General features: G+C 35.9%; 1 protein-coding gene across 9 annotated transcripts in view; it reads left to right on the top strand.

Annotated features, from left to right (window-relative positions):
- Nucleotides 1–27,655, top strand: part of APLF (aprataxin and PNKP like factor) — a 126,177-nt gene that overhangs the window by 51,961 nt on the left and 46,561 nt on the right. For 8 of the 9 annotated variants that reach the window (XM_061155156.1, XM_061155161.1, XM_061155158.1 and 5 more), the window contains 2 exons: nucleotides 5,644–5,996; nucleotides 12,378–12,503. In XM_061155156.1, coding sequence (XP_061011139.1) covers nucleotides 5,644–5,996; nucleotides 12,378–12,503 — 479 coding nt within the window. The remainder of the gene's footprint in view (nucleotides 1–5,643; nucleotides 5,997–12,377; nucleotides 12,504–27,655) is intronic. The other variant, XM_061155154.1, reaches the window with a different exon arrangement.

Genomic DNA, 27,655 nt, shown 5'->3' with positions numbered 1-27,655 from the left:
GTCTCTGATCAGTCCCACAGAAACATCTATTTATTCATTCATTTAATAAGCATTCATTAAGCAAATAGTAGTAATACATGTTAACAACAACGGCTGAAAAATTACCCACAACCATTTATTGAGCTCAGAGACCATTCTAATAATCATTACCCTAAGCAGTCTTTCTGTTATATGTAAGGCAGTATGCTGGAACGTGGGGTTAAATGCATAAAGTTGAAAAAGACATAGTTGATGAGGAGCAAATAGTCTTGTGGGGCACATGATTCCAATCCTAAAATAAAGTGACAACACATTGATTTTTATGGCAATCTTGAGGAGGACCCCATAAACCAGCTTCTAGGGAGGGGTTCCTGAAAGAAGTGACCCTGAGCCAATCCTCAGGACAGTGGGCATGAACCAGGCGTAGGAATCCATCCCAGGTAGATGAGGCAGCAGGTATAAGAGCAGAGAGGGTACAAAGACTATGCTGGGGACCATTGTTCTTAGCATTGTTGGTGCAGAGCTGGGCGGCAGGGCAAGATGAGGATGAAGCTGGTAGTGTGAACGAACTCATTGAAGGAGGACCTTGAAATATTTTCAGCCAGAGATAATCTTATCAGCTTTTCAAAGGAGAGATTTTTAGAGAATAAGATTAAAAACAGAGGGATAAGGTCATTGACACTGTCATGAAGAGAATCTGACTGAGGCACTAATATTAAGTATGATAGGCATGAATTACAGAAATATTTAAGAAACACACTGCAGCACTTGTGTAGATCTGGGGAAAGTAAAGAAGAAATGAAAGATAGTCATCCAAGAAATTTATCCACATCTTCTGGCGAAAACGAGTTGATTATGTTGGCCAAAACTGTGGTACAGAATACAGAGGGAGGATTTCGAATTTGACATTTTGAGTGTGAGATGCATAGAATATTGAGGAAGAAATGTCTAGCTGTTGTTTAGTCACTAGTGTCACTGTTTCCACTTTCCCCCCATCTGTTAGCCATGAAGTGATGGGACTCAGTTTATTTCAGTTCAGTCATTCAGTCTTGTCCAACTCTTTGTGATCCCATGGACTGCAGCAGGCTAGGCCTCTCTGTCCATCACCAACTCCCCGGGTTTACTCACTCATGTCTGTTGAGTGGGTGGTGCCATCCAACCATCTCATCTTCCATTGTCCCCTTCTCCTCCCACTTTCAATCTTTCCCAGCATCAGGGTCTTTTCCAGTGATTCAGTTCTTTGCATCAGGTGGCGTAAGTGTTGGAATTTCAGCTTCAGCATCAATCTTTCCCATGAGTATTCAGGACTGATTTCCTTTAGGATTAACTGGTTGGATCTCCTTGCAGTCCAAGGGTCTCTCAAGAGGCTTCTCCAACACCACAGTTCAAAAGCATCAATTCTTCGGCACTCAGCTTTCTTTATAGTCCAATTCTCACATCCATACATGACTACTGGAAAAGCCATAGTTTTGACTAGATGGACCTTTATTGGCAAAGTAATATCTCTGCTTTTTAATATGCTGTCTAGGTTTGTCATAATTTTTCTTCCAAGGAGTAAGCGTCTTTTAATTTCATGGTTGTAGTCACCATCTGCAGTGATTTTGGAGCCCCCAAAAATAAAGTCTGTCACTGTTTCCACTGTTTCCCCATATATTTGCCATGAAGTGATGGGACCAGATGCCATGATCTTAGTTTTCTGAATGTTGAGCTTTAAGCCAACTTTTTCACTCTCCTCTTTCACTTTCATCAAGAGGCTCTTTAGTTCTTCTTCGCTTTCTGCCATAAGGGTGGTCATCTGCATATCTGAGGTTATTGGTATTTCTCCTGGCAATCTTGATTCCAGTTTGTGCTTCATCCAGCCCGGTGTTTCTCATGATGTACTCTGCATAGAAGTTAAATAAGCAGGGTGACAATATACAGCCCTGACCTACTCCTTTTCCTATTTGAAACCAGTCTGTTGTTACATGTCCAGTTCTAATTGTTGCTTCTTGACCGGCATAAAGGTTTCTCAGGAGGCAAGTCAGCTGGCTTGGTATTCCCATCTCTTTCAGAATTTTCCACAGTTTATTGTGATCCACACAGTCAAAGGCCTTGGTGTAGTCAATAAAGCAGCAGTAGATAAAAGCAAGGAACTCTTGCTTTTTCAGTGATCCAGCGGATGTTGGCAATTTGATCTCTGGTTCCTCTGCCTTTTCTAAATCCAGCTTGAACATCTGGAAGTTCAGGGTTCATGTATGCTGTGAATGAGTTTGAAGTTCAAGAGTGAAGTTAAGGCTGGAGTTGAGAACTTTTTATTCCTTAACATGTGGGAGCTAATATATTGATGCAGGACTTTTAAGATAGTTTATTAGCACAAACATTCTTTCCAAGGGCAGCTTGGAGACAATAGCAAATTGCTTCATTGAGCTTGTTTTAGGGGAAATTCTTTATTCTCTCCTTTGAAGTATATTAAAACTTCAGATGGGGAATTCTCTGGTGGTCTAGACTCAGTGGTTAAGACTCAGTGCTGTCACTGCTGTGGGCCCAGGTTCAACCCCTGGTCTGGGAGCTAAAGATCCCACAAGCTGGAAAAAGAAAAAGAAACCTTCAGAGAGTTGGGAGATAAGGAAGGACTTATTGAGGAACTTAACAGGCTACTTTAATAGCCTTGTTGTTAAGTTTGTTGTTCAGTCACTAAGTCATGTCTGACTCTTTTGTGACCCCTTGTACTGTGGCCCTCCAGGCTTCTCTGTCCATGGATTTCCCAGGCAAGATTACTGGAGTGAACTGCCATTTCCTTCTTCAAGGGATCTTCTCGACCCAGGGATCGAACCCACGTCTCTTGCATTGGCAGGCAGATTTTTTGTTTTACCTGCTCAAATAACCTTAATATAGTACATTTTAGCCAACTTCAAGCACCAAGGTCACCTTCCACCAGCTCCATGCTCCTCAGTTCCTGAGGTCTGTAGCATGTATTTTTATAGAGAGTGTAGGAGATCTGCCTCTTCTGTCATGAATCTCTAGCCGCCTACACTTTATTCTTCACATTTTCATGTCATCTGGGATATAAGCCATGTGGGTCTCAGATATAAAATAAAATGTGGAGCCCTCTGCCTTCCCCTACTTCTTCCAATTACAGAGAACCCTCCATCTTTCCTCTTCTCTCATTTGCCAGTTCAATGACTTGCTCTGGTTCATGAGCTTTTTAACTGACATAGTACGAATTTATGTCTCAGCAAACTTACAAATTACTGCATGTAATGGATTTTTGGGACCATTTATGAATAATTGAAACCACAAATGTTAAATTCTTGAATGCCAAGGGCCTACTGAATATCAATATTTCATGGAGTTCCATAATGAACATTATGAATTCCAGCTTTTATGCCTCTTAAAATATTTGATAACCCCCGATCCATAGTATTGATATCTGTGACTTTATTATTCCTTTCTCTTTTGGAATAAATTAACATGTTAAACATATTCCTTGTGAAAATATTAAAAAAAATAAATCCTTCTTTACATTTCATAGAAGTAGAGAGAGTTGAAATATGATGCTTTATAGTTCATATCTTTTATTGTATTTCTTCTGTATTTGTATTGCTTTTCATTTTGTTTAAATGGTAATATAGTAGATGCTTGTCAAAAATGCATTCAGACGCATGTTAAAGTAAAATGAAAATCTTGATTCGCCTTTTCCTTCCATCTCATTGAGTACTGATATATTGGTTTATGCCCTTCTAAATCTTTTCATTTGGATTTACATAGGTAAGTAATCAAATAGATAGGGAATGTTTTTTTACAACCTAGATAGTGTGTGTGTGTGTGTGTATAATGTATATATATTTTAATTTAAAAAATCCTTGGATATATGTAGAGAGAGATCTACCTCATTCTTTTCAGTCTCTGCACAGTGTTTCATAAATGTATTCTCCTTTATTTAAAGCTTCCCTAGCTGTGTCCTTTTTTCCCCTATAATAAATATGACAGGAGTGGGATATTTTCCCCTCTTGTCCCCAAACTGTTGCTGCTGCCCAACACCCGGGGCAGAAGTACTAACTGTAAGCATCTCATATTTGAAAGGAGCCCTCAGCAGTGAGAGCTAGTCTTTTTACTATGGGACCTTTTGAAAGGGATGAAAAATTCACTGTCCCTCCCCCCTCCAGGCTTTATACTTAGAGAACTGAGACAAAAGAAGGTTGTAAGATTTGGGAGAGTGCTGTGTTTGGTGGAAGAAGTTATTTTCTCCCTTTCTAAAATCAAGAGAAGGGATGTGCTCAAAGAGCATTTATTGTGAAGTTCTGAGATGCCAACAGCAACAAGAGACTGACGTTTTACTGGCCCTGCTTAGCCAGTAAAGATTTGCTCACTTATCCCATTACTACCTGAACAGAGAAAAAGAAAATTGGTGAGAGTTGAGCCAGTCGGGGACTGCAGATAAGGAGGTGGGTCAGGATTGCTGTGTTTCCACCCCACAGTTACAGATCCTGACTAGTTGGGGTCCTATAGTAAAGGGAGATGAGATTGTACTTGAGGTGTACTTGAGCAGCTTGTGGGGAAAGAGTGTATATGTCGGCAGGATGTGGTGTGAATGCCATCAACTGAGGGCCAGCCCCACCTGGTTATCTATTACTATACAAGAACCGTGATTTGATCTAGGTTTTTTTTGCAAGGTCTCTAGTCAGTTTAGATAACATTTGAAAGTTGGCCTACTATATTTCTTAAAAAAGAAAAAACTATGGAAACACCTAAGGATTAGTCTAAAAAAGTCATATTGATAATATCTTCAAGAAATTGCAGCTGTTGGATATCAAATAACATTAAAACCAGCTTTTTCCAGTAGACAGCCAGCATACATGAGTTCTTATTATACGCAGGGGTGAACATTTGTGTGTGTTTTCATCTAATTTCATTCTAATATGTTTTCATCACATCCTTACCATGAGGACTGGAGTTTATCTGAGCAATGTCTCCGTTGCACAAGAAGTATAAGTAATTAAGAGGTTATTTTTAATAGGATAAGACTAGGCTTACTCTTTGTACTTGTGGTAAGTACATATTAAAAAGGTTCTGTAATGCTAATGAGAATACTTACTTGATTCAAAATACCTTTAATTCGTTAAACTGAAACTGTTATTCATACCACTTCAAAGGAATCTTATTTTCTAAGTTGGTCATAAGATAGTTTTCATGTGAATTTTTCTGTGAAGGAGGATCATTTTCATCATTCAGCTGAGGGGAAAAAATCTTGATATAGAGGGTAGAAATAAAGTATTACAGTAGCTTGTAAGAAATTAAAAGAATAGTGCAGAAGAGTGTGGCACATTGTTGAACAGGAAATTTAAGAGCCATGTAGGTTTTGGGGGAAAGATTATATTCAAATGAGCAAGTGTTGGATTTTCTCATGTTTCATTTGTATTTTTCTGGTTATTTTTCGCTGAATGCTTGTCATGATTGTAAAGGTTTGACATAGCTGTAAATTCCTTTTCTAATAACAGATTATTTCAAAGTTATTAAACTAGAGACACAAACAATGATATTTTTAATAACTTTAAAATATGGATCTTAAAATTTTAAAATACACATATTGCACGAATCTTACAGTTTCATGCATTTATGCTTAAATTTACACATTTCCTTTGAAACATGCTTTACTTATGATTTATTTCCTGATTTGTCTTATAGGAAATGCCACAGTCATTTTCTGCAGCCACATTACATAACACAGAGGTAAATAACACTAATACTAATCCACAGAGAAGCAAAATCCCAGTAGAGGCACTTGGTAAGGTTTCTGAACATAAGATCATCACTAAGGGAAGTTCAAATAAAGACAGCATGGCAAGAAGTTGTTCTGAGAGTTGTTCCAGTACCCAGAGCAAGTCTTTCTGTGACGAGCCTCAAAAATCTCATCCTGAATCCAGCTCTAATCTGCCCAGTCCTGAATGTGTGCAGAAGGCAACCGATTCAGTTTCACATGGTTCTGAAGAAAACAAGGTCCAGAGAACGTCCTGCATGTATGGGGCAAACTGCTACAGGTAAAGCGAGATTACAGGTAGCATATAATTCCATTATTTCAATAGCATGTAGCATGTAAATATATGCTGTAGTGTGTTAAAAGACTGATAAGACCCATTGGCCTAAAGGTTAGGAGCTTTATTGTGTTTCTGCTGGTCTATACTTTTTCAGTATGCATTCTAGCAAATCCTTCTAGAGGCTTTTAAAATATAGTGGGGAATTAAATGTTTCATTGTAGATACGCTGACTACTACAAGAATCTGAACTGGGGAATACAGACTTGAAAACAGAATCACTCCGACCTAAATACCTGTTTATTAATGTCTTATTTAGGTGTTAGAAAGATAGCTTCATAAGTAGTTTATGTATACAGTATAACTCTCAAGAGAATTCTAAGTTGTGTTAGGCATCTTATTATACTTGTGCCTTTTCTTTTATATTTTTCTAAAAATGCTTTTAAATCACCATGATGCCTTCTAAAACAACTGAATATATATTTTCTGGATTGATTGGCTACTCCTCTACTTAATTCATTTGATTATATTGTATCATATTTTCTAATTTCATACTTTGTGAATTAGTTTTACGCTGTATGTTTATACTGTGTTTTCTCTATGTTTCATAGCCCTATTTCAGAAGTTTTTCTTTGCTATTGCAACTTATCAAGCTAAATATCTTATGAGTACATTCTAGTATAGTTTATCTTCTATGCAATAGCATTTGTATATCACATATTCTGTTAATTTCTCATTCATCGTATCTCTTTGAAGTGCAGTGCCATTTTAATATTTGAATAACCAATTTTAGCAATTATACTTTATGCATTTATTCACAATTTTGTCTTATTTATGATGGCTTTAGTCCCGCGTATGGACCATAATTGATAAACTTGTGAACTGGAAGTATATAAACCTTCTGTTATTTTGAATTTTTGAAAAATCCTGTTTGGTATTTGTATCAGTTCAGTAGACCTGCCATAACTGAATACCACGGATTAGGTGGTTTAAATAGCAGAAATTTATTACCCCACAGTTCAGGAGGCTAGAAACCTGTGATCAAGGTGTCGGCGCTGAGTTCTCCGGCAGTCTCTCTCACTGGCTTACAGGTGGTGCCTTCTCACTGTGTCCTCACATGGCCTTTCTCTGTGCATGCACATCCCTGGAGCCTCTTCCTCATCTTATAAGGACATCAGTCCTTTGGGGTTAAAGGGCCTACCCTTATGAATTTACTTAATCTGAATTATCTCTTTAAAGGCCCTGCCTCCATATATAGTCACACTAGGGGTTAGGGCTTCAATATATAAGTTTGAGGATGGAGGACACAGTTCAGTCCGTGACAGTGTTCAGCTGGTATTTGTCTTTGTTAAACATGATTTAATGTTCTATCAAGATCATAATGAATTCAGTCATACTTGACAATGACACGTTAATCAGTCATAACTTATGAATATTTTTTTACCTTTTCACTCATTTTGATATACATAATTAATACCCATGAAATATTTGCAACTGAAATCTTGAAGACAGAACGCTCATATATATAATAAAGGGGAAAAAAAACTGAATTGAGTTCTTGTTATACATGTATATCATAGCAGTCAGTTAAATGTATCTTTTTCCCAGCCTCAATGCCACTGCTTCAGCTCATGCCATGATTCCTCTGGAGCTAGTAAATAATCTCCCAAGTCTCCACACTTTCCCTCAGGTTCATATTTCTTCCTCATTCTTGCCTGAATGATCTGACTGAGAAAATAAAAGCAAAGATAAAAAATAAGAGAGAAAAAAAATCTGACAATATCACTCTCTCATACAGAATCCTTCAGTGTCTAAAGGCTGGATTTCTTAGCAGCGTCCAGAAGGCCCTGAACTGCCAGTGATTCTTCAGCTGCACCATGCTGTCAGGCTGTTGTTATGTCCTTTGGATGCGCTGTTCCCGTTTGCTCACTTCTGTCCTGCTGAAAGACTCATTCAGTTCCTTTTTTCATCCTTTTCTGATATGCCTGTTCTTCCCTACATTGCTCAGTCTCTATCCTACACAACTTTTTTCCTCATACAGTTTCTAAAGTGTGCTATTAGATCTGATATTTAATATCATAGGTCAGTTGGTAAAGAATCTGCCTGCAATGCAGGAGGATCAGGTTCGATTCCTGGGTCAGGAAGATCCCCTGGAGAAGGAAATGGCAGTCCACTCCAGTATTCTTGCCTGGAAAATCCCATGGACAGAGGAACCTGGCTGGCTGCAGTCCATGGGATCACAAGAGTCGGACACAACTTAGCGACTAAACCACCACCACCAATTATTTACATGTTCTGTCATAATAGAAAATTATTGCTCAAGAGAAGTCTTATTCTATCCCTTGATATTATGCTATTAACTCCCAAGTCTGTATCTCCAACAGAGATTTCTGTACTAAATTTTAGATCCAGATAATCACTGTTTATATCACAGACACATCAAGTTCAGCCTTGTCTAAAGCAGTCACATCTTCTTTCAATCCTTTGTGAAACTGAAAACGACAAAACAGCATTTAATTTTGTAGAAATTCTTGTTTCCAAAAAACTTGTTTTGAAAGATTTTGTTCTTCTGGGGTCATATAGTTTTTTTTGTTTAATAGCATATGGTTCCATTAGTAAACTGATTTTTAAAAAAATTGGGCAGAAATTGAAACATCTGTTATTAGCATGTAATAAATTAATACTTTAATTAATACTTATAGTTTTATCTGAATAAGATAATAAAAATTATGAGTTAATAGTATATAAAATAAGGTTTTTATCTCTAGTACATGTGCAGTGTCTGAGGACCAAACCTCCCCCTGCGAACAACTAGCAAAGCTGAACACCCATGTTTGAGAACATTAGAGGCAGTCACACTTTAAGGCTTCTTTTTCCCTTGTGGTATTTGCCAAATTTTTAATGTTTCATGCTGAGGGCTAAGAGAACAGGCAGAGCTTTGAGCAGTCTCATAGAGCTTAGGCAACAACAATGGAGTTCAGTATTTGCCAAGCGGGAGGGACCCTGTATGGAAGTTATAGACATTCAGGAGGGAAAATAGAAGCATAATAAAATTGAATATGACTATATAAAGCAGTAATAACTTTTGTGTTATGTAATGTATTTGTTTAAAATACATGAAAATAGTACAGATGTGGTCAGGGATTAAAACAAGTAAATTTTGGCTATAGTTAACAATACCTAAGTGGAAGAATACCATATTTGTTATTTCTTGACTGTCTTAACTTTATGTGGGCTTCCCTAATAGCTCAGTTGGTAAAGAATCCACCTGCAATGCAGGAGACCCCAGTTCAATTCCTGGGTTGGGAATGTTTGCTGGAGAAGGGATAGGTTACCCACTCCATTATCCTTGGGCTTCCCTTGTGGCTCAGCTGGTAAAGAATCCACCTGCAATGTGGGAGACCTGGGTTCGATCCCTGGGTTGAGAAGATCCCCTGGGGAAGGGAAAGGGTACCCACTCCAGTATTCTGGCCTAGAGAATTCCATGGACTATACAGTCTCAAAGAGTCTATACAGTCTCAAAGAGTCAGACACAACTCTTTATGTAGGTCCTCAGAGTTTATCCGTGTTGTAACATGAGTCAGAATTTCTCCTCTTTTTAAGGCTGAATCATATTCTATTTTATGTATATACCTTGTTTTGTTTATCCATTCATCTTTCAGTGGACATTTGGGGTGCTTCCATTTCTTGGCTATTATGAATAATGCTGCTGTGAACTTTGGTATGAAAATAACTCTTTAACATCCTACTTTCAATTATTTTTGCATATAAATCCAGAAGTTGAATTGCTGGATCAATTCCGATTTTAATTTTGTGGGATACCATCATACCATCTTCCATAGCAGGTATACCATTTTATATTTCTGTGAACAATGCACAAAGCATTACAGTTTCTCCACACTTGTTACATTTTCTGCCAACAATACTCAAAAAGTGTTACACTTTCTCACCAACACTTGCTATTTTCTGTTTTTTTGGTGGTGGTCATTTTAATGGGTATGAAGCATGATACATTGTGATTTTGATTTGCATTTCTCTAATGATTACTGACTTTGAGCATCTTTTCTTATACTTATTGCTCATTTGTGTATTGAATAGAAATTTCTTTGGATTATAGACATTCCTTTGCTCATTCGTGATTCAAGGTTTTTTTTTTGGTCATTGAGTGGTACGAGTTTTGTGTATATTCTGATTATTGACCACTCGTTAGGTACATGACTTGTGAATATTTTCTTCCATTCTGTAGGTTGCCTGTTCATTTTATTAAATGCATCCTTAGATACAAAGAAAAGTTAAATTCTGATGTAGTCCAGTTTGCCTAGTTTTACATTTCTTGCCTTTGCATTTGGCAGGATATCTTTGACAAATCCAATGTCTTGAAGCCTTCTCCGATTTTCTCCTAAAAGTTTTGTATTACTATCTTAGGTCATATATTTATGTCTTGGATACATTTTAAGTTAGTTCTGTATATAGTGTGAGAGAAGGGTCCAACTTCATTCTTTTGCATGTGAATATCCTGTTTTCCCAGCACCATTTGTCAAAAAGAGTATTCTTTCCTTTTAGAATGGTCTTGGCACCTTCGTTGAATGGACAAAAAATCATACAATGGAACATTGCACAGTAATAAAAGTATACTGTTGTTACATGAAACAGTATGGAGTAATAATATAAACATAAAAAGTCATTCTCAAAGAAGTGCATATTTCCATTTTAATTCAAGTACAGACAAAACTAATAGACTTTTTTTTTTGGCACTAAGATGTTTTATTTCTTTGTAAAAACAATGTATCAAGAGTAGTTTGAACAGTACTTGTCTTATTCTCTTCACATAACTTATTAAAGATGGAACAAGCATCATTTCTATGCCTGAGCTAGTTGGGGCTTCCCAGGTGGCTCACTGTAAAGAATCTTCCTGCCAAGCAGGAGACTCGGGTTTGATTCGTGGGTTGGGAAGAGCCCCTGGAGGAGGAAATGGCAACCCACTCCAACATTCTTGTCCATGGAAATCCCATGGACAGAAGAGCCTGATGTGCTACAAATAAAAAGAAAAATTGTCATACACTTTTTGAAGTTTTCCTTAGCTTCCAATATTTTATCTTTTGTAGTGAAGTATCTCTGATAATTTCTTTAATGTGAAGATTTTTGCTAGTGTTTCTTCCTCTGAGACATCTCCATTCTTTTGTCCCAACCACTTTTCCAGTTTATGTTGATAAATTAGCTTCACTAAATTCTGTGCTGTGCTGTGATTAGTCGCTTCAGTCAATTCCTACTCTTTGTGACCCCATAGACTGCAGCCTGCCTGGCTCCCCTGTCCATAGGATTCTCCCGGCAAGAATACTTGAGTGGGTTGCCATGCCCTCCTCCAGAGAATATTCCCAACCCAAGGGATCAAACCCGTGTCTCCCACATGTGTAGGCAGATTCTTAACTAACATACTGTTTTATAACATTGCTTCTCAAAGTATGGTCCAGAGGCCCTTGGAGGGCCTGGTCCCCAAGATGCTTTTAGGAAAACTGTTGGGCCAAAACCATTTTCATAATAATGCTTCCTGTGTATATGCCTTTCTGTGGTGATTCTCTCACTCACCAGTGTGCAGTAGAATTTCCCGGAGGCTTATGATTTGTGTTAATGATTGAATGCAGAAGCAGATAGGAGAATCCAAATGCCCTCTGATAAGCCAGACATTATAGAAATTTCTGAAGTATAAAACAGTGTCTCCATCAATGTTTTTTTGGAAGATAGGTATTTATGTTGAGATTTCCCTTTTATGATAATGTGTAAAGGGTTTACTGCTATTTTAAAGTAAATGTATTTTTTAAAAATTTCTCGTTTTTAGTTTCTAATAGATTAAATGTTCTCAGTCGCTCAGTCATGTCCTACTCTTTGCATGTAGCCCATCTGGCTCCTGTGTCCCTGGGAGTTTTCCAAGCAAGAATACTGGAGTGGGTTGCCAATGCCTTCTCCAGGGGATCTTCCTGACCCAGGGATTGAACATGGGGCTCCTGCATTGCAGGTGGATTCTTGCATCTGAGCCACCAGGAAAGCCCTTAAAAGCTATATATGCTTATAATATTTTTATCCTACATATATATTAGTCTACATAGTCTTTTATATATATCCTATTTAAAGTACTGTTTGCAGTTTGTCTGTTGACAATCATGGTCTTTCCCATGTCACCAGAAATTAATTTTGCTACTATGAGAGTTCTGCACTGACTAGTTATCATGAGTTTTATTTTTAACAATGTAGTGTTAGTTCATGTTCTGGAATAATCTGATGTGTATCGTTTGATTTTCTTCTATATCCTAGTATTTTTTCTAGTTCATCTAGAAATCTAGTATATCCTATTAATTATTTTTTCTGACAGTATGTTTGTCACTCTCATAGGAAAAATCCTGTCCATTTTCAACATTTCAGTCACCCTGGTGATAGTGATTATGGAGGTGTAAACATCACGTGTCAAGATGAAGCTGATGACCGGCCTGAATGTCCCTATGGAGCATCTTGTTATAGGTTTGTACACCTGAAATGTTTGATTACATTGCTTTTCTGTTTAATTTTTGTTAACTTACTCAGGAGAAACTACAGGCAAGCTTCTCATCTCAAGCCTTTAACTTTTTTTTAAGCTTCTATAGTTAATAGGTTTTCATTTTATTACTAGGTAGGATTATGATGATTCTTTTAGACAATTCTAGGTTGTTGAAATTATTAACATTAGAAATGCCTGAAATTTTTCCTAACATTCTAACACTGCAAATCAGGTAATTTAAGAACTGTCAATGCTACCCCATTATACATGTTATCCAGACTCCTTCAATTCAGTTCAGTTGCTCAGTCGTGTCTGACTCTTTGCGACCCCATGAACTGCAGCACGCCAGGCCTCCCTGTCCATCACCAACTCCCAGAGTTCATCCAAACTCATGTCCATTGAGTCGGCGATGCCATCCAACCATCTCATCCTCTGTCATCTGCTTCTCCTTCTGCCCTCAATCTTTCCCAGCATCAGGTCTTTTCCAATGAGTCAACTCTTCGCATGAGGTGGCCAAAGTATTGGAGTTTCAGCTTCAGCATCAGTCCTTCCAATGCACACCCAGGACTGATCTCCTTCAGGATGGACTGGTTGGATCTCCTTGCAGTCCAAGGGACTCTCAAGAGTCTTCTCCAACACCTCAATTCAAAAGCATCAATTTTTTGGTGCTCAGCTTTCTTTATAGTCCAACTCTCACATCCATACATGACCACTGGAAAATCTATAGCCTTGACTAGACAGACCTTTGTTGGCAAAGTAATGTTTCTGCTTTTTAATATGCTGTCTAGGTTTGTCATAACTTTCCTTCCAAGGAGTAAGCGTCTTTTAATTTCATGGCTGTAGTCACCATCTGCAGTGATTTTGGAGCCCCCCAAAATAAAGTCAGCCACTGTTTCCCCATCTACTTGCCATGAAGTGATGGGACCAGATGCCGTGATCTTAGTTTTCTGAATGTTGAGCTTTAAGTCAACTTTTTCACTCTCCTCTTTCACTTTCATCAAGAGGCTCTTTAGTTCTTCTTCACTTTCTGCCATAAGGATGGTGTCATCTGCATACCTGAGGTTTTTTATATTTCTCCTGGGAATCTTGATTCCAGCTTGTGCTTCATCCAGCCCAGCGTTTCTCATGATGTACTCTGCATAGAAGTTAAATAAGCAGGGTGACAATATACAGCCTTGACCTACTCCTTTTCCTATTTGGAACCAGCCTGTTGCTCCATGTTCAGTTCTAACTGTTGCTTCCTGACCTGCATAAAGGTTTCTCAGGAGCCAGGTCAGCTGGTCTGGTATTCCCATCTCTTTCAGAATTTTCCACAGTTTATTGTGATCCACACAGTCAAAAGCTTTGGCATAGTCAATAAAGCAGAAGTACATGTTTTTCTGGAACTCTTTGCTTTTTCTATGATCCAGTGGATGTTGGCAATTTGATATCTTGGTTCCTCTGCCTTTTCTAAAACTAGCTTGAATATCTGGAAGTTCACGGTTCACGCATTGCTGAAGCCTGGCTTGGAGAATTTTGAGCTTTGCTTTACTAGCGACGCCTTAGTTTGACATAAATCATTTCAGGATGTTATCTCTGCTCCCTCAACTCCTACCACTCCACCATTCTTGTGACCATGTGAAACTCACCCCTAAAAGAAAACAGTACCACTCCTCCCTCCTTCCATAGTGTCTTGTGCTCATTTGTGTCATGCAGAGTAGAATTTATCTCACAAGGCTCTGTTTGGTTCTTTCCTGGATTGGCTTCTCCTCCAGGCCATGTAAGTTCCTTGACAGTAAGTACTTTTCTATCTGCAACTTTGTTTAATGAATGAATGAACTTGAAATAAATGAAACCACCAAGGAAAGAAGTAGGATTCCATTCTTGGAGAGCTTTAATTCTAGATAGCTATTTTTCTTAGGTGATTTTTGAATACAGGTAACTGAACCCGCTGGCCTTTTTGAAATTGTTACTATTTCTGTGACTTTGTTTTCAATAAGAAAGCAGAGTAAGTTTCTGAGGGTGGAAGAAAAATCAAAAAGCCTGTACCTTACCATTTGAAAATTAAGTGTTCCATTCCAGCAGAGCATCCTACAGATAATAATGACTATGTTGTCATCAACTATATCAATAAACATGAAAATTTAGGAGAAATGACCAAATTTGTAGAAAATACAACTTGTAGAAAAGATACAAGAAAGAAAGTGGGATAATCCTGTAACATTAGAAAAATTGTATATAAAAATAACAGGCTTCCATTAAAGAAATTCTAAGTCCATATGACTTTAATGGCTAATGGCTAATACCCTGGGTGCTCAGATGGTAAAGAATCAGCCTACAATGCAGAAGACTTGGGTTTAATCCCTGGATTGGGAAGAACCCCTGAGAAGGGAATGGCAACCCACTCCTGTATTCTTTCCTGGAGGATTCCATGGACAGAGAAGCCTGGCAGGCTGCAGTCCATGGAGTTGCAAAGAGTTGGACATGAATGAGGGAGTAACACTTTCACTTTCACATACACTTAAAGAAGAAATACTCAATTTTTATTCAGAATGCTAATATTCTAAAAAATGTAGAAGAGAATATATTCCCCAACTTGATACAGAAACTCAGCAAGAATAATATAAGAATGAAAATTTACCTTTGATCTTAGATGTAAATTAAAACAAAAAGGTTCATTAAGTGATTTAAATAATTGGTTTTATTCAAAATGCTTGCTTTGTTTAATATTAAAAAGTAATGTAATTTACTACATATCAGACTAAGTAGAAAATCATATCAGACTAAAAAATCTATATAAAATCATATAATTGTTTCAATAGGTATTTTAAAAAACTGACCATTCATTTATGATAATTCATTTTAAAGTAGGAACAGAAGGAAATGTCTTTAATATAATAAAAGGTTATCTATAAAAAAGTTTATGGCAAATATCTACTTAAAAGTGAGATATTCAACATTTTCTTTCTGATAACAGAAATGAGACAAGAATGCCTTTTCTTACTAATATTATTCAATGTTTTCCTAGTGATCAAGATAGTATAATGAGACAAAAAAAGGAAATGAATAAGGATTGGAAAGGAGAAGTAAGACTTTAATTGTCAACAAATGGTTTTATTATGGAGATAGAAAATGCAAAATAGTCTCTAATGAATTGTAAGTCTTAATAAGTTCTTAGCAAGATTGTTCAATATAAATATCAGTATCCAAGGTGAATTATATTTTTATATTTCAGTCAACAATTGTGAAAAAAAAACTTGAAAGATTTTATCTATAATAGCATCAAAAAGTATCAAGTTCCTAGGAATAAATCTAATAAAAGATGTGAAAGAAACAATTTGTTAGAAAAGCCTAATTATAAAGACTGAAATTTTCACAATTAGAAGATTCAATATTGTTTAAATTACAGTTTCCCCCAAAATTGATTTGTATGCAAACACATTCAAAATCACAAAAGTTTTTGTATAGAAATTTATGATGTGATTCTAAAATTTATATGGATAGAGGGCCCCAAATTGCCAAGACGATATTAAATAAGAAAGTTGGCAGACAGCCCAGGTTGGATGCATGAGGCAGGGCGCTCAGGGCTGGTGCACTGGGATGACCCAGAGGGATGGGATGGGGAGGGAGGTGGGAGGGGGGTTCAGGATGGGGAACACATGTACATCCGTGGCGGATCCATGTCCATGTATGGCAAAAAGCACTACAATATTGCAAAGTAATTAGCTTCCAATTAAAAAAAAAAAAAAGTTGGCAGAACTTGTTATACAGCTACTGTAATTAAGACGGGTCAGTATATGCTCAAAGATAACGTAAGAAGGCCAGAGCAGAGCAGAACCCAAAAACAAACCTCTGCATACACAGGTGACATGTTCATGAAAAGAGTCATTGCAGGCAGTGAGGAAAGTGTGAATTTTTTCAGTTAATTTTATTGGGATACAAGTGTTTAACGAAAAAAAGAAAATTCACACCATAGTCAAAACCTGAATTCTAGATGGATCATAAAACTAAATGTGAAAGAAAACAATAAAGTTTTAAAGATACATATAAGAGAATAATTTCACAATCCCAAAGTAGGAGTTGTTTTCTAAGACAAGATATAAAAAGTAGTAGCTAACAACAGAAATTTACTGTGTAGCACAGGTAACTATATTCAGTATCTTATAATAACCTATAATGGAAAAGAATTGAAAAAATATATATATGTATAACTGAATCACTCTATTTCAATAAAAAATCAATAATTAAAATGGAAAAGTTATTTACTGCATTAAAATTAAGGGTTTTTTCCATCAATAGGCACCATTAAGAGGGTGAAAATAAGCCACAGAGTGAGAAAAAGATAGTTACAGTGACATAATTGACAACAGACTTATATCCTACTGTTCTGTATCCTGAAAGTAGACTTATAAATTGCTATTGTTTTTCTCTTAGTGACATATACAGACTTTTTGCTGAAAAGAACATCTAGAATGAATAAGCATGAAAAATTACTCAGTATCATTACTAATCAGGGAAATTTCACACACTCGCATACACACACATACACACACTCACATACACACAATCTTGAAGTAACTAATTCATTGCTCCCATTTATTCAACAAATATTTCCCAAAGAATCATTAAATATCAAGGACTGATGAAACAGTGTTGAGTGAGATTACTTGTAGAACAAATTTATTTATGTCTGTCTATCTAGATTTTTGGAACAAAACAGCTTTCACAGCTCATGTCAAAATTTGTGGCACTATGATAATAGACCTTTTCATTTTTAAAAAACTTTTGTAATGCAGGCTTTTATATGTATACACAAGTCGGGGCGGGCGGAGGGAGTGTAGAATAAGTTCCCATGAACCTGTAACTCATTTTCAATAATTATCAAGTCATGGTCAGTATTTTTTCATACATATCACATTTCCTTCCATCTTATCCCTATTCCTAGATTATGTTGAAATCATTGTTATCTTTTTAATCCCATTTTATCCATAGTTGTCTTAGATATTCTGTCAGGTATCCCAGTTTCCTTATAGTCTCATTCCCCCCCCCCCCTTTTGTTTCTCCATATTAGGATCCAGTTAAGGTCCATCTATGACAAAACATGGCCATTTTTCTTAAATTATTTAATCAATAGGTTTCTCTTTTCCTTGCAATGCATATGTTGAAGGAAGCTGACTTTTGTTTTGAGGAGTATCCCTTAGTCTGGATTTAGCTGACTGCATTGCCAGATTGTCATTCATTATATTCCCTTGCATTTCCTAGTAATTGTTGGTTAGAGACTAGTTATGTGTTTGTTACAGATCTCTTCCTTCTAGTGGTATTTTGTCTCTGAGATACTACCTGGGTTAGAAATTTTACTCTGCATTTTTCAAAATTCAAATTCAGACCTTAAGCCTCTCAGAGCTCCTCTCAGCAAATATTTCTTGGGAAGAATCTGCCTTGTGTTTGAAATTCCCTGACTTTCTAGACTGTTGTGGTGACAACCCCGTGAGACCATGATAATAAGCTCTACTAGTTTCTCTTTCCTCAAATAGTGTGCCTCCATTTGGTCCAGATCTTATCCTTAGCCTGTGCTAAGAATTGTCAAAGCTCTCTTCGGAAGAGAAGCACGAGTTATTATCAGTTCCCCTAAGAAGGACTTTTTCTCTTTGGAATTTTAGATAATATAAAATTCTCATTGTTCCCACAATTCTCTCATAAATAAAATTTTAACAATATATCAGAGTTGTTTTCCCCACCCCCCCTGGTTGTTAAAACAGAGTATTTGTCTGCCATGATGTCCTACACCCTTTTCAGAAGTAGAATGCAGTATGCCTATTCTTTAGGAGGATAAAAACAAAATGCAAAGCCTTGCTAAGAATAATGATGTAAAAAAATTGCAGCCTTTCTTTCATCACCCTTTATTTCATCAATCACTTTAAAATGGGGACAGAGTAGGGAGTAGTCAAGAGAAATTACTCAGAGGCCGGTGACTCACATGTAATAGCAAAAACTTTCATGTCTGTATCTAAATATATTGATATGTATGTACATTGTGCTTTTCTTCTTCAGCTGTTGAGCTGCTCAAGTGTCCTTGTTTCTACTTGAAGATAAAATCTTAAGTTTTTTTCCCTCATTAATTTTAATTATAGTTTAGAGAGAATGTTAGATGTTATCACTTACTCTGACTATTGTTTTACAGATAAGGGAATGGAGACTAAGAAAGGTTAAATTAGTTGCCTAAGACACGAAAGCTAGTGAGCTCAAAGCCAAGTCTCTTCTCTCCTCCAATTCAGCCTTTCTCTGTGGTATGGCCTGATTCCACCGTTGCTAGTCATGGCTTCTCAAGTATTGCTAGTCCTTGTCTTTTTAGCCAAATGGCAAAATAATATTTTGGAGCTGAAAAAAAGAAAAAAACAGATAAAGTACTTTGATTGAAGAAATTGTGAATTTTTCAAATCAACAAGATCCTAGAAACCAGATTGTAGAAGCATGATATATATTTGTATACCCTTTCTTGTCACATTATAATTTTTAGTTAGGCAGAAAACAGGATCTGGTAGATTCATTTTGTATCATTGCCATAACTAAATTGATAAAATATTATGAACAGTTTATTATTTAACAATCTTGATTTGCAAGAATAAGCTATTGGGTTTTTTTTAGCCTCACACACACATTTCCTGCTGTTAAAAAATGATTTAAAGAAGACAATTTGGATGATACAAATTAACTTTATCTAACACTTCATGAAGCAGTCTCCATTTGGAGAAATGCAAATAGGGTTGAAGACAGGAAGCTGTTAAAGGCTGAAGAATAAAGAACAAGGTAGAGAAAAAGAGAAAATATCTGACTGGCTGGGGCTACACAGTCAACCTTGTTTGGGGTGAGAAGGAACAAGGAAATAAATGTGGAGCCCAGAGTTGGTATGGCCTGTGGGGACTGGCTGATTGGACGCACTGTGTCTCTGATCAGGTAGAGCATGTTCAGGGACCTGAAAGTTACCTTAACTTTGAGTTTGCTGGCATGGCACCCTAGGCAGAAGCAGCTCCATCTTGGGTCTAAATGTTTATTTCAGCAGTGTTGAGAATATAAGCTTATTGTCTCAGAATGAGAAAAATGTTCTAATTTAGCTTGCTTAAAAGAGTTTTTATGTAAATGCATGTCAGATTTTTCCTATCGCCACAGAAGAAAAATATTGAAGCCTCACTGATCATCAAATAAAGCACAAAATCAGCCAGAAATTATTATATTTATAAAGTAAATATATATCAATATATGTGTTCTAAAAGTAAAGTTGTGATATGCCTGTACTCCGTGATGGTTGATTCATTTGAAAGAGGTGAAATTCATGAGCCAAAATATCTTTGCTTTTTATCTTTAAAAATTTGCCTTCACAAAACAGGATTAGAATTATTCTCAGGTAAAAAGTATTCTCTCAAGTGAAATATTAGGTTGGTTTATAATTTGTTTGCTTCCCAGTCTTACCTTCTAATCCCTTGAATGAGTCCAAGTCAGTTTCTTGTTGGTAAATCTAGGTGATCTCAAATGTTGTATTCTACACTGAATAATCTTAATCTTATACACTGCATCAGCTACCTAAATTTATGTGGTATTGTTTTGTATTTGCAAGTATTGTCATCTGCGGTCAAAGTTTTTATCACTATAGAGCAAATATGAAAACATAAAACTGTATGTAGATGGATATACTTAATTTTCAGATATTTTATTCAATGAGTAAGACAGATATGGATCATATGTTAATAAATAAGTTATGCAGTAAAAAGTAAAAATTCCCATATAATATAGGAAGTTGATGTTGAAAAAACCATCCTTAATTATTAAATTTTATTTTTTCCTAAAACTATAGGCGTTACTAACATTTTCTCTGACGTTATACTTTTAAAAATATAACAAAATTAAATCAGCTTGAAAATCGATAATTTGAAAGAACTAGTTCATGGTATCATTTTCAGTATCTTGCCCATTTAACTGATTTTTTCCCTTTTGTGCTATATACTGCAATCTGTCAGAAGGCTCGTTCAGTTTAATGCATTTGATTAGCTTAAGGTACTTGTCTAAATTAGACACTTATTGTCCAGGATAACCCAGTGATTGCTGTGCTTGCCACTGACTCACTTCCTCTGGCGCATAATAGGATTTTATGCAGTGTATTACTCCTGTTTTTATTTGTTAAATTAAGCACTAAACTTAGAATGTATATACACTAAAATGAGCAGAATCCATCTTCAACTGGCTTAGTATCAACATGTAAAGTCAAACTCACATATATTGCCTTAGATTTACAGAACCTTAGGAAGGCATGTATTATACGAATGAAAGTGTTGGTACCTTCATATTTTCCAGAAGCCAGAGCTCCACTATTTTTTTTTAATTGTAATACCTTCTAAGAGGGATGACGTAGGGAAGTGTGTCAGTCACCATGTAAGTGCTCTCATTATAATGAATCTACGACATGATCTGTATGCTGTGAAAGAACACAGTGTTTTTGCCACAAGCATAATTCATTTTTTTAAGCATAATTCATTTTAAAAAACATATATTTGATGTTAAAATTACTATCTTTTGTTATTTGCTGATTCAGATTTATAACTATCATATAAGTGAAAGTGAAAGTCGCTCAGTCATGTCTGACCCTTTGCGACCCCATGGACTATACAGTCCATAGAATTCTTCAGGCCAGAATCCTGGAGTGGCTAGCTGTTTAGAGCCAGGGGATCTTCCCAACCCAGGGATTGAACCCAGGTCTCCTGCATTGTAGGCAGATTGTTTCCCAGCTGAGCCACCAGGAAAGCCCAACTATTATATAAAATCTTTTGCTATTTTCTCTTTTATTTTCAAAGTTTTCCAAGTTATTGCAGTATTATCTTTTGTTTGTTTGTTTTTGCAGTATTATCCTAATCATGTATGCAAATGTACACCTTAAACTACAAAATGCTGATTTTTTGAAGCTGCTTAATAAAAATAGGAACATGTGTATTTAGTATAAATTCATACTATATTATTTGAGGCAAAATAAATGGGTTTTCATAGGGAAACTAATTGCCTCATAGTTGAGGTTCGCAGAATCAGTCATGTCAGGCTGTCGAGTTACGTATAATCAAAGCTGATAACATCACCCATTTTTATAGGACCTGCATATAGAAGTAACCTGTCATGTTCACAATTCTTTAATCATGTATAAGAATACAGTCTTAGAAGAAAGTATCTTAGAGTAAATGTTAATCACTGGTTACACAGTTTTACCTGAAGACATGGCTGTAATTTTTTTTTAAACTTCATTTAGAAGTAACAGTAAAAGCATCAAAAGAGAAATAGTAGTAACAACATTGCTCCTTGATATGTGATGTGTCATGTAGCCTTGGCAAAATGTGCTGGAGTTTTGTTTTTCTTTCTTCTTTATTTGAATGTACATTAACAAATCTGTTTTTCTTTGTTATATTTAGTTAATTGTGCACACACACACACACATATATATAAACACATTTTCAGAGATAGTAAATTGTAATGATTTTAAAATAGCAGATTGATTAATTTCTATTATTTTATGTTGGCTTACTCTTTCAGTAGGATCATATTTTTAATTTTTCTTTTTCTCCTAAATTTGAGACTTAAATATTTGAAATCATAGGATTCATGTTTTTGCTTTAGGTTTTAAAATAAATGTTGAATTTCACTAGTGTAAAATAAATTATTTTGCAATGAAAACAAAAGCATAGTATGATCGTTTACTCCTTGAGTGAATATTGAGCATCAGACATGCTTTTTATAAAAGTTTTTTTTTATAAAGTCTTTCGTAAAAGACTTCTATAAAAGTCCATTTTATAAAAGTTGAGGTGAAACAGTACTTTAGATTCATTTGAAAATTTTGAGTGGTAAGTTTAGTATTAAGTTATCAAATTTTTGGAAGTAAAAGTAAAAATTATTATTCTGTTCTTATCACTGCCTAATTAATCTTTAGGTATCTCTGTGATGGAGAGATAATGAGTTTTTACATCAGCAGACTTAGGTTCTAGTTATGGTTATGCCAATTGTGTAGCAAAACCTTGCATGCCATTTGATTTTCCTGGGCCTTAGTCCTCATGAAAACAAGAAGGTTGAAACATTTGTGCTCTGGGGGCCTCCATTCAATAGTAGGGAAATCTAGAACAGAGAGAAATATAGTCCAGTTCATAAAGTCAGGTCGGTGAACACTCCTGGCTACTCTTCCTCAGCCTTCTTTGCTGTCTCCTTTTTCCTGCCTGTAATTATTGCTGAACCCCGGGGTGCAGTTCTCTGATCCTTTACCTTTGCTGTTCTGTTCTTACTCCCTAGGTGAGCTAATTCAGTGTAATGGCTCCAGACTCATTTGTTTAAGTGCCTCCACTTGGTTGTAAAATAGTTCAGACTTATCCTATCCAACACAGAACTGTTGATTTTTGTCATGAAAACAACTCTTTCCCAAGTGTTTTCCACCTTTGTAAATGATTTCACCATTCTCACACCGAGGCGCCAAACCAAGACGCAACCTTGATCCTTCTCTTTTCTTCACATCACTCATCAGCAGTTCTTACCATTTCAGCCTTTAAAATATGTTTAGAACCTGACCATTTCTTAATTCCTCTGCCTCAGTCATCTAAGTCATAACCACAGTCATCTCAGATCTGGTGTACATACAATAGTAGCTTCTTAACTGACATCCTTATTTCTTATTTTGCCTTTTAATAGTTCATTTCCACACAGCAATCAGAGCAGTTCTCTAAACATGTCATATCAAGTTGATTTCTTATTCAAAATTGTCCAGTAGCCTCACACAAAACTCTTTACCATGGCTCAAATTCTTCTCTGACTTCATTTCCTACTCTTTCCTCTCCCTCATTCCTGTTGAGCTATGCAAGCTTTTTGTATTTGTCCACATACCCTAGCTTGTTCCCACCTCAGGACCTTAGCAAATTTGAAGACATTTTTAATTTTCTCTTTCTGAATGTTTTTCCTTCAGATATGTATTTGTTATTCATATCATTCACAAGACCAGAAATGCTTTCTAAAATGTGTATTTTAAAATATAACAGCTCATAAAAACCTGATGTAGTTATAAGTGTGTATGTCTGTGTTTAAAAACCCAAAGATTAAAAAAAAAAAGTCAAAGAACAGGATTTTGAGGCCTGCTGAGTTACAAAAATGCTATTTATGAAAAAGGTTGTTGTAAATTTTTTATGAATGAACTCTTAAGTATTTCCAATTACTATTAGGAAAAAGTCCTGAGTGGAATTTTGCTACATTGTCCTTGAAAGTTATTTCAGATATTCATATGTTCCCAAAGAGCTGTACAGTATTGCCGCTTAACTTTAACCCAGGGTAATATGAAAAAGACTTTCTGCTGTATTATTAATAACTGATATTTTAAAATAGGATACACATGGGCAAATGTTATAAAATATTCTATAAATATGTGAAGGACGATGGGGGAAATATTCAAGGGTAGTAACTGTATTATTGAAGGAAAATCTCAGCTGTTTAATATTAGCTGGCAGTTACTTTTACCGGCCAACTTTTACATAGAGTTTTCAGACATTGTTGGCTATCTTAAAGTAAAATTAATTTGTTTCTGTAAAAATAATTGACACCTGTAAAATGCTTAATGGTCCACAAATGTTTATGCACATCACTTCATTTAGTACTTCAAACTACCTCTGTGAGGTAGGCAGTATTTTCCATGCTTTACAGATAAGAGTGGAGACTTGTTCACAGGACTTGCCCCGAATCACAAAACCAGTAAACAGTGTAGTTTGAATTCAGCCTCGGTTCTTCTAATCTCGAAACCTTGAACACCTTCTACAGCATAATGCTGGTGATTTAAACTTTAACAAGCCAGATGAGAACAGGTCCAAGTCACCGTGGCATTTGTCCCTAAACCGTATGTGAAGGACTCTGTGTTCCTGTTGACTGGAGTGAGTGAGTGACTAGCGCTAAGTGTCATGTGATGCTGAGCAATCAGTATCTCAGGAACCTGTTTGCAGTGGAGTCCGCTTAATGTGATTGTCAGATTTTCATTGTTTCCTGGGGAGGTAATATGAATTGTTAATGGCAGGAAATTTTAACACATTTTAGCCCTAGGTTTGTGTAAAAAGTTTCCATGAATACTTTGATTATTAACTTTGTAGGTGTGAGCACAGAGCAATTTCAGCATGTGAACATTCTTTTCAACATAATGAGAATAGGCTTGTATCCAACAGAAAAACTGCCTTTCAAAGGAAATTCTTCTAAAAACATCAGGATCCATAGATTATGATTTACTAGAAAAAGAAAAAAAATAAGAAAACTTGTCAGTCTAGAAATGATTGGAACTGCTTTTTGTACCAGCCAATGAGAATTTTAAACTTTGGTTTGTATTGCAAATGATTCTTGCAAATTCAATAATCATTTTGAAATAATAGTAAAGGTAGCAAACAATAGGTGTCTTTTTTTTCCTCTTAAATAGAAAATATTTCATCATTTTGGAAACTCATGTAAAAGCTCAATTAAAAAAACTCTTTGAAGGGAAAGAGTTGATTATATTGTAGTAGGTAGGTAATTTATGAAAAGTATAGTTGAATGCCACCTCATAAAAGGTGCTCTTGTAGGAGCTGTAAAAGATATTTATAATGTAAGAAAAAGCCACAACCTCCAGCAGTTCATTTGACTGATGAGATAATACATACACATGCACACGCACACACACACACACACTCACATTTGTGTTGAAAATTTAAATGACTGCATAAGAAATTATGTGGTGAGTACTAAATGGTAGATACGGACAATATATTCTGGAGGTATTACCCAGTAATTATCAGAGTTGTTTTCCTGAGGAAGGTACTTAGGTAGGTAGTATAATTCTTCCTAAGTATAGTAGGAAGAATATTCTTGGCTGTGAGCAAGTGCCTATCGATGGCAAAAAATCAGAAGCTGTTTTCCCAAAGAAGAAATGAAGGATTGGGCTGCAAATAAAGGTACAGACCAAGATCATGAGGGACCTTGAAGGAGAGGATGATTTAAGGAATTTAACATTCAGAATACTTAATTTTTTTACATTTAAATTGCTATGTAAACAAGATGTCTAAAATTTGTTTTTATTTTGAATATGCTTTTGCCTGTGATGATGTATTTTTGTTTCTGCTTTGGCTTATTTTCTTATTAAAATCTATCCTGTGAGTTATATCATCAAGAAAGAATAAAGTATATTTGAAAATACCCTAAAACAGAAAACTTTTGAACCTATCCCAGAGGATATTTTTTCTTCATTTTCAATAAAATAACTAGCAGAATATTGATATTAATTCTTTTATTTTAAATTGGAAGTTAATTTCTAAGTTAATTTGTGGATTAATTTCTAAGTTAATTTTTTAACTTTGTGGAAGATAATGTCTAAGTTAAATGTGGAAAAGCACCAGCACATCTAGTTTCTTCTGGTCTACATTGCAGTCTTACACCTGCCTTTTAATGAAAATAGTACCAAGTTCTCTTACAAAAGGATAGAAACTGTTAAGGAAACCTTAAAGAAACACCCTTTCCCCCTTTAAGGCAGATGAAAATCTGCACATGGAGCTGAAAATCTTTTCCTTTTCTGAACACAAAATTTCATAACACTTATTTCTGTTCTTCTTTTTTGGAATGTACCAGTGTAAACCTTTCCCGCTATTCATTTATTCTGAAAGGGCTTGCCTTTTCCTAAGTTGAATATGAGGTTAGATTATGTAGATCGGTATATGAGTGCAGCTGTGGATGTGTCCCAAGATAACCACCTTCTGTAACTTTAAGGATGAACCATTACCCCTGTCCCCACCAGGCTTCATTTGGCCTTTTAAAAAGGATACTTTTCCTTTTAGTTTTTCTAACCTGAGAACTGATGTCAGCAGTCTTTTAACTGGTATTTGGTACACAAATTTGTACTTATCTCCATTAACTCACTTGATTTCATTTCTGTGCTTGTTTTTAGATGCTTGAGAGTTTCTAAAGCAGCTTTTGAAGGAGACTCCAGTAGCAAACAATTAATATCACATTGAGCTTTGCAATAATCCTGCTCTGTTCAGGGCAAAGCAGGAAAAGATAGGACTGCTTTCAGACTGCTTTCTGAAAGGAAACGTATTAAAGGAAGGAGAAAAAGCCTTTAAATCGCAAATGACTCTAGATAGATAATAGTGAGGCATCTATGTAGAATGTTAACACTTGAAGAATTTCAATGAGGATATATGGAATTTCTGTGTACCAATCAACTACTTTTCAGTAGTTTGACATTTAGAATAAAAAAAGTTACCAGTATTTTACCACAGTAATAATAACAAAAAGATTTTAAGAATATTACCAAAAATAATCTCAGAGGATCAGCAATTTTTTCTAGATTATTGATGAAAACTACCTCTGGTATTAATGTCTTTCATTTTTCTTTTCTACCTCTCCTGATATCCAACATTAATTGTACTTTAATAAAGATTGAATTAAACAAGCTAATGACCTGTGCCAGCATGTTCAGTGAGGAAAGATCTTCCCACAAAGCATCATGGCAGCTTTGTTCATTTGCAGCTCCCTTCATCACATTTAAGTTGTCCAGTTTATTTCTTTGAACCTTGAGGTTTCTTTTTCATTCAGTCAGATTTGGGTTAATTACCCCAAACACACAGTCTTTTGGTGAATCTTTTCTCCACTTTTCAAAACTGTTGAGTTATGACCCTGATTAATTGTGTGGCTGCACTCTTGTCCTGTGTTTACGCTCATATTGTAGGAAAAGTTACCCCAAAAGAAGAGAGATTAGCAAGAAGAAATGTCGCTGACACCTGACACAGAGCCTCGCATGTGATAAGTGCCCTGTGACTATTTCTTGGACCACTGATGAATGAACAAATGGGCAACAGTAATTACTTACCACCTACTAAGCCCTTAAACTTAAATCCTCTCAACAGCTTCATAGGTCCATCTCAGCCTATGTCTGTTGTCAGCACTCCCCAACTCTCCTTTGTTAGCCCCCTAAGAGAAAGGTAACCACCAAGTGGAGCATGGTGGACCAGTTAATGCTTTGAAGTTTTGCTGCCTGGGCAATTTTGCATTATCTGGAGAATGTCTTATATGTATACAGTGTACCCAAACATTTGTTTAATAAAATGATAGATTGTCAATATATTTAATCAAAAGTAGATATTCG

The sequence above is a fragment of the Dama dama genome, chromosome 11 (assembly GCF_033118175.1).
Source record: "Dama dama isolate Ldn47 chromosome 11, ASM3311817v1, whole genome shotgun sequence".
Classification (NCBI taxonomy): Eukaryota; Metazoa; Chordata; class Mammalia; order Artiodactyla; family Cervidae; genus Dama; species Dama dama.
The sequence above is the reverse complement of the archived record's forward strand: the minus strand, read 5'-3'. Positions and strand labels throughout refer to the sequence as shown.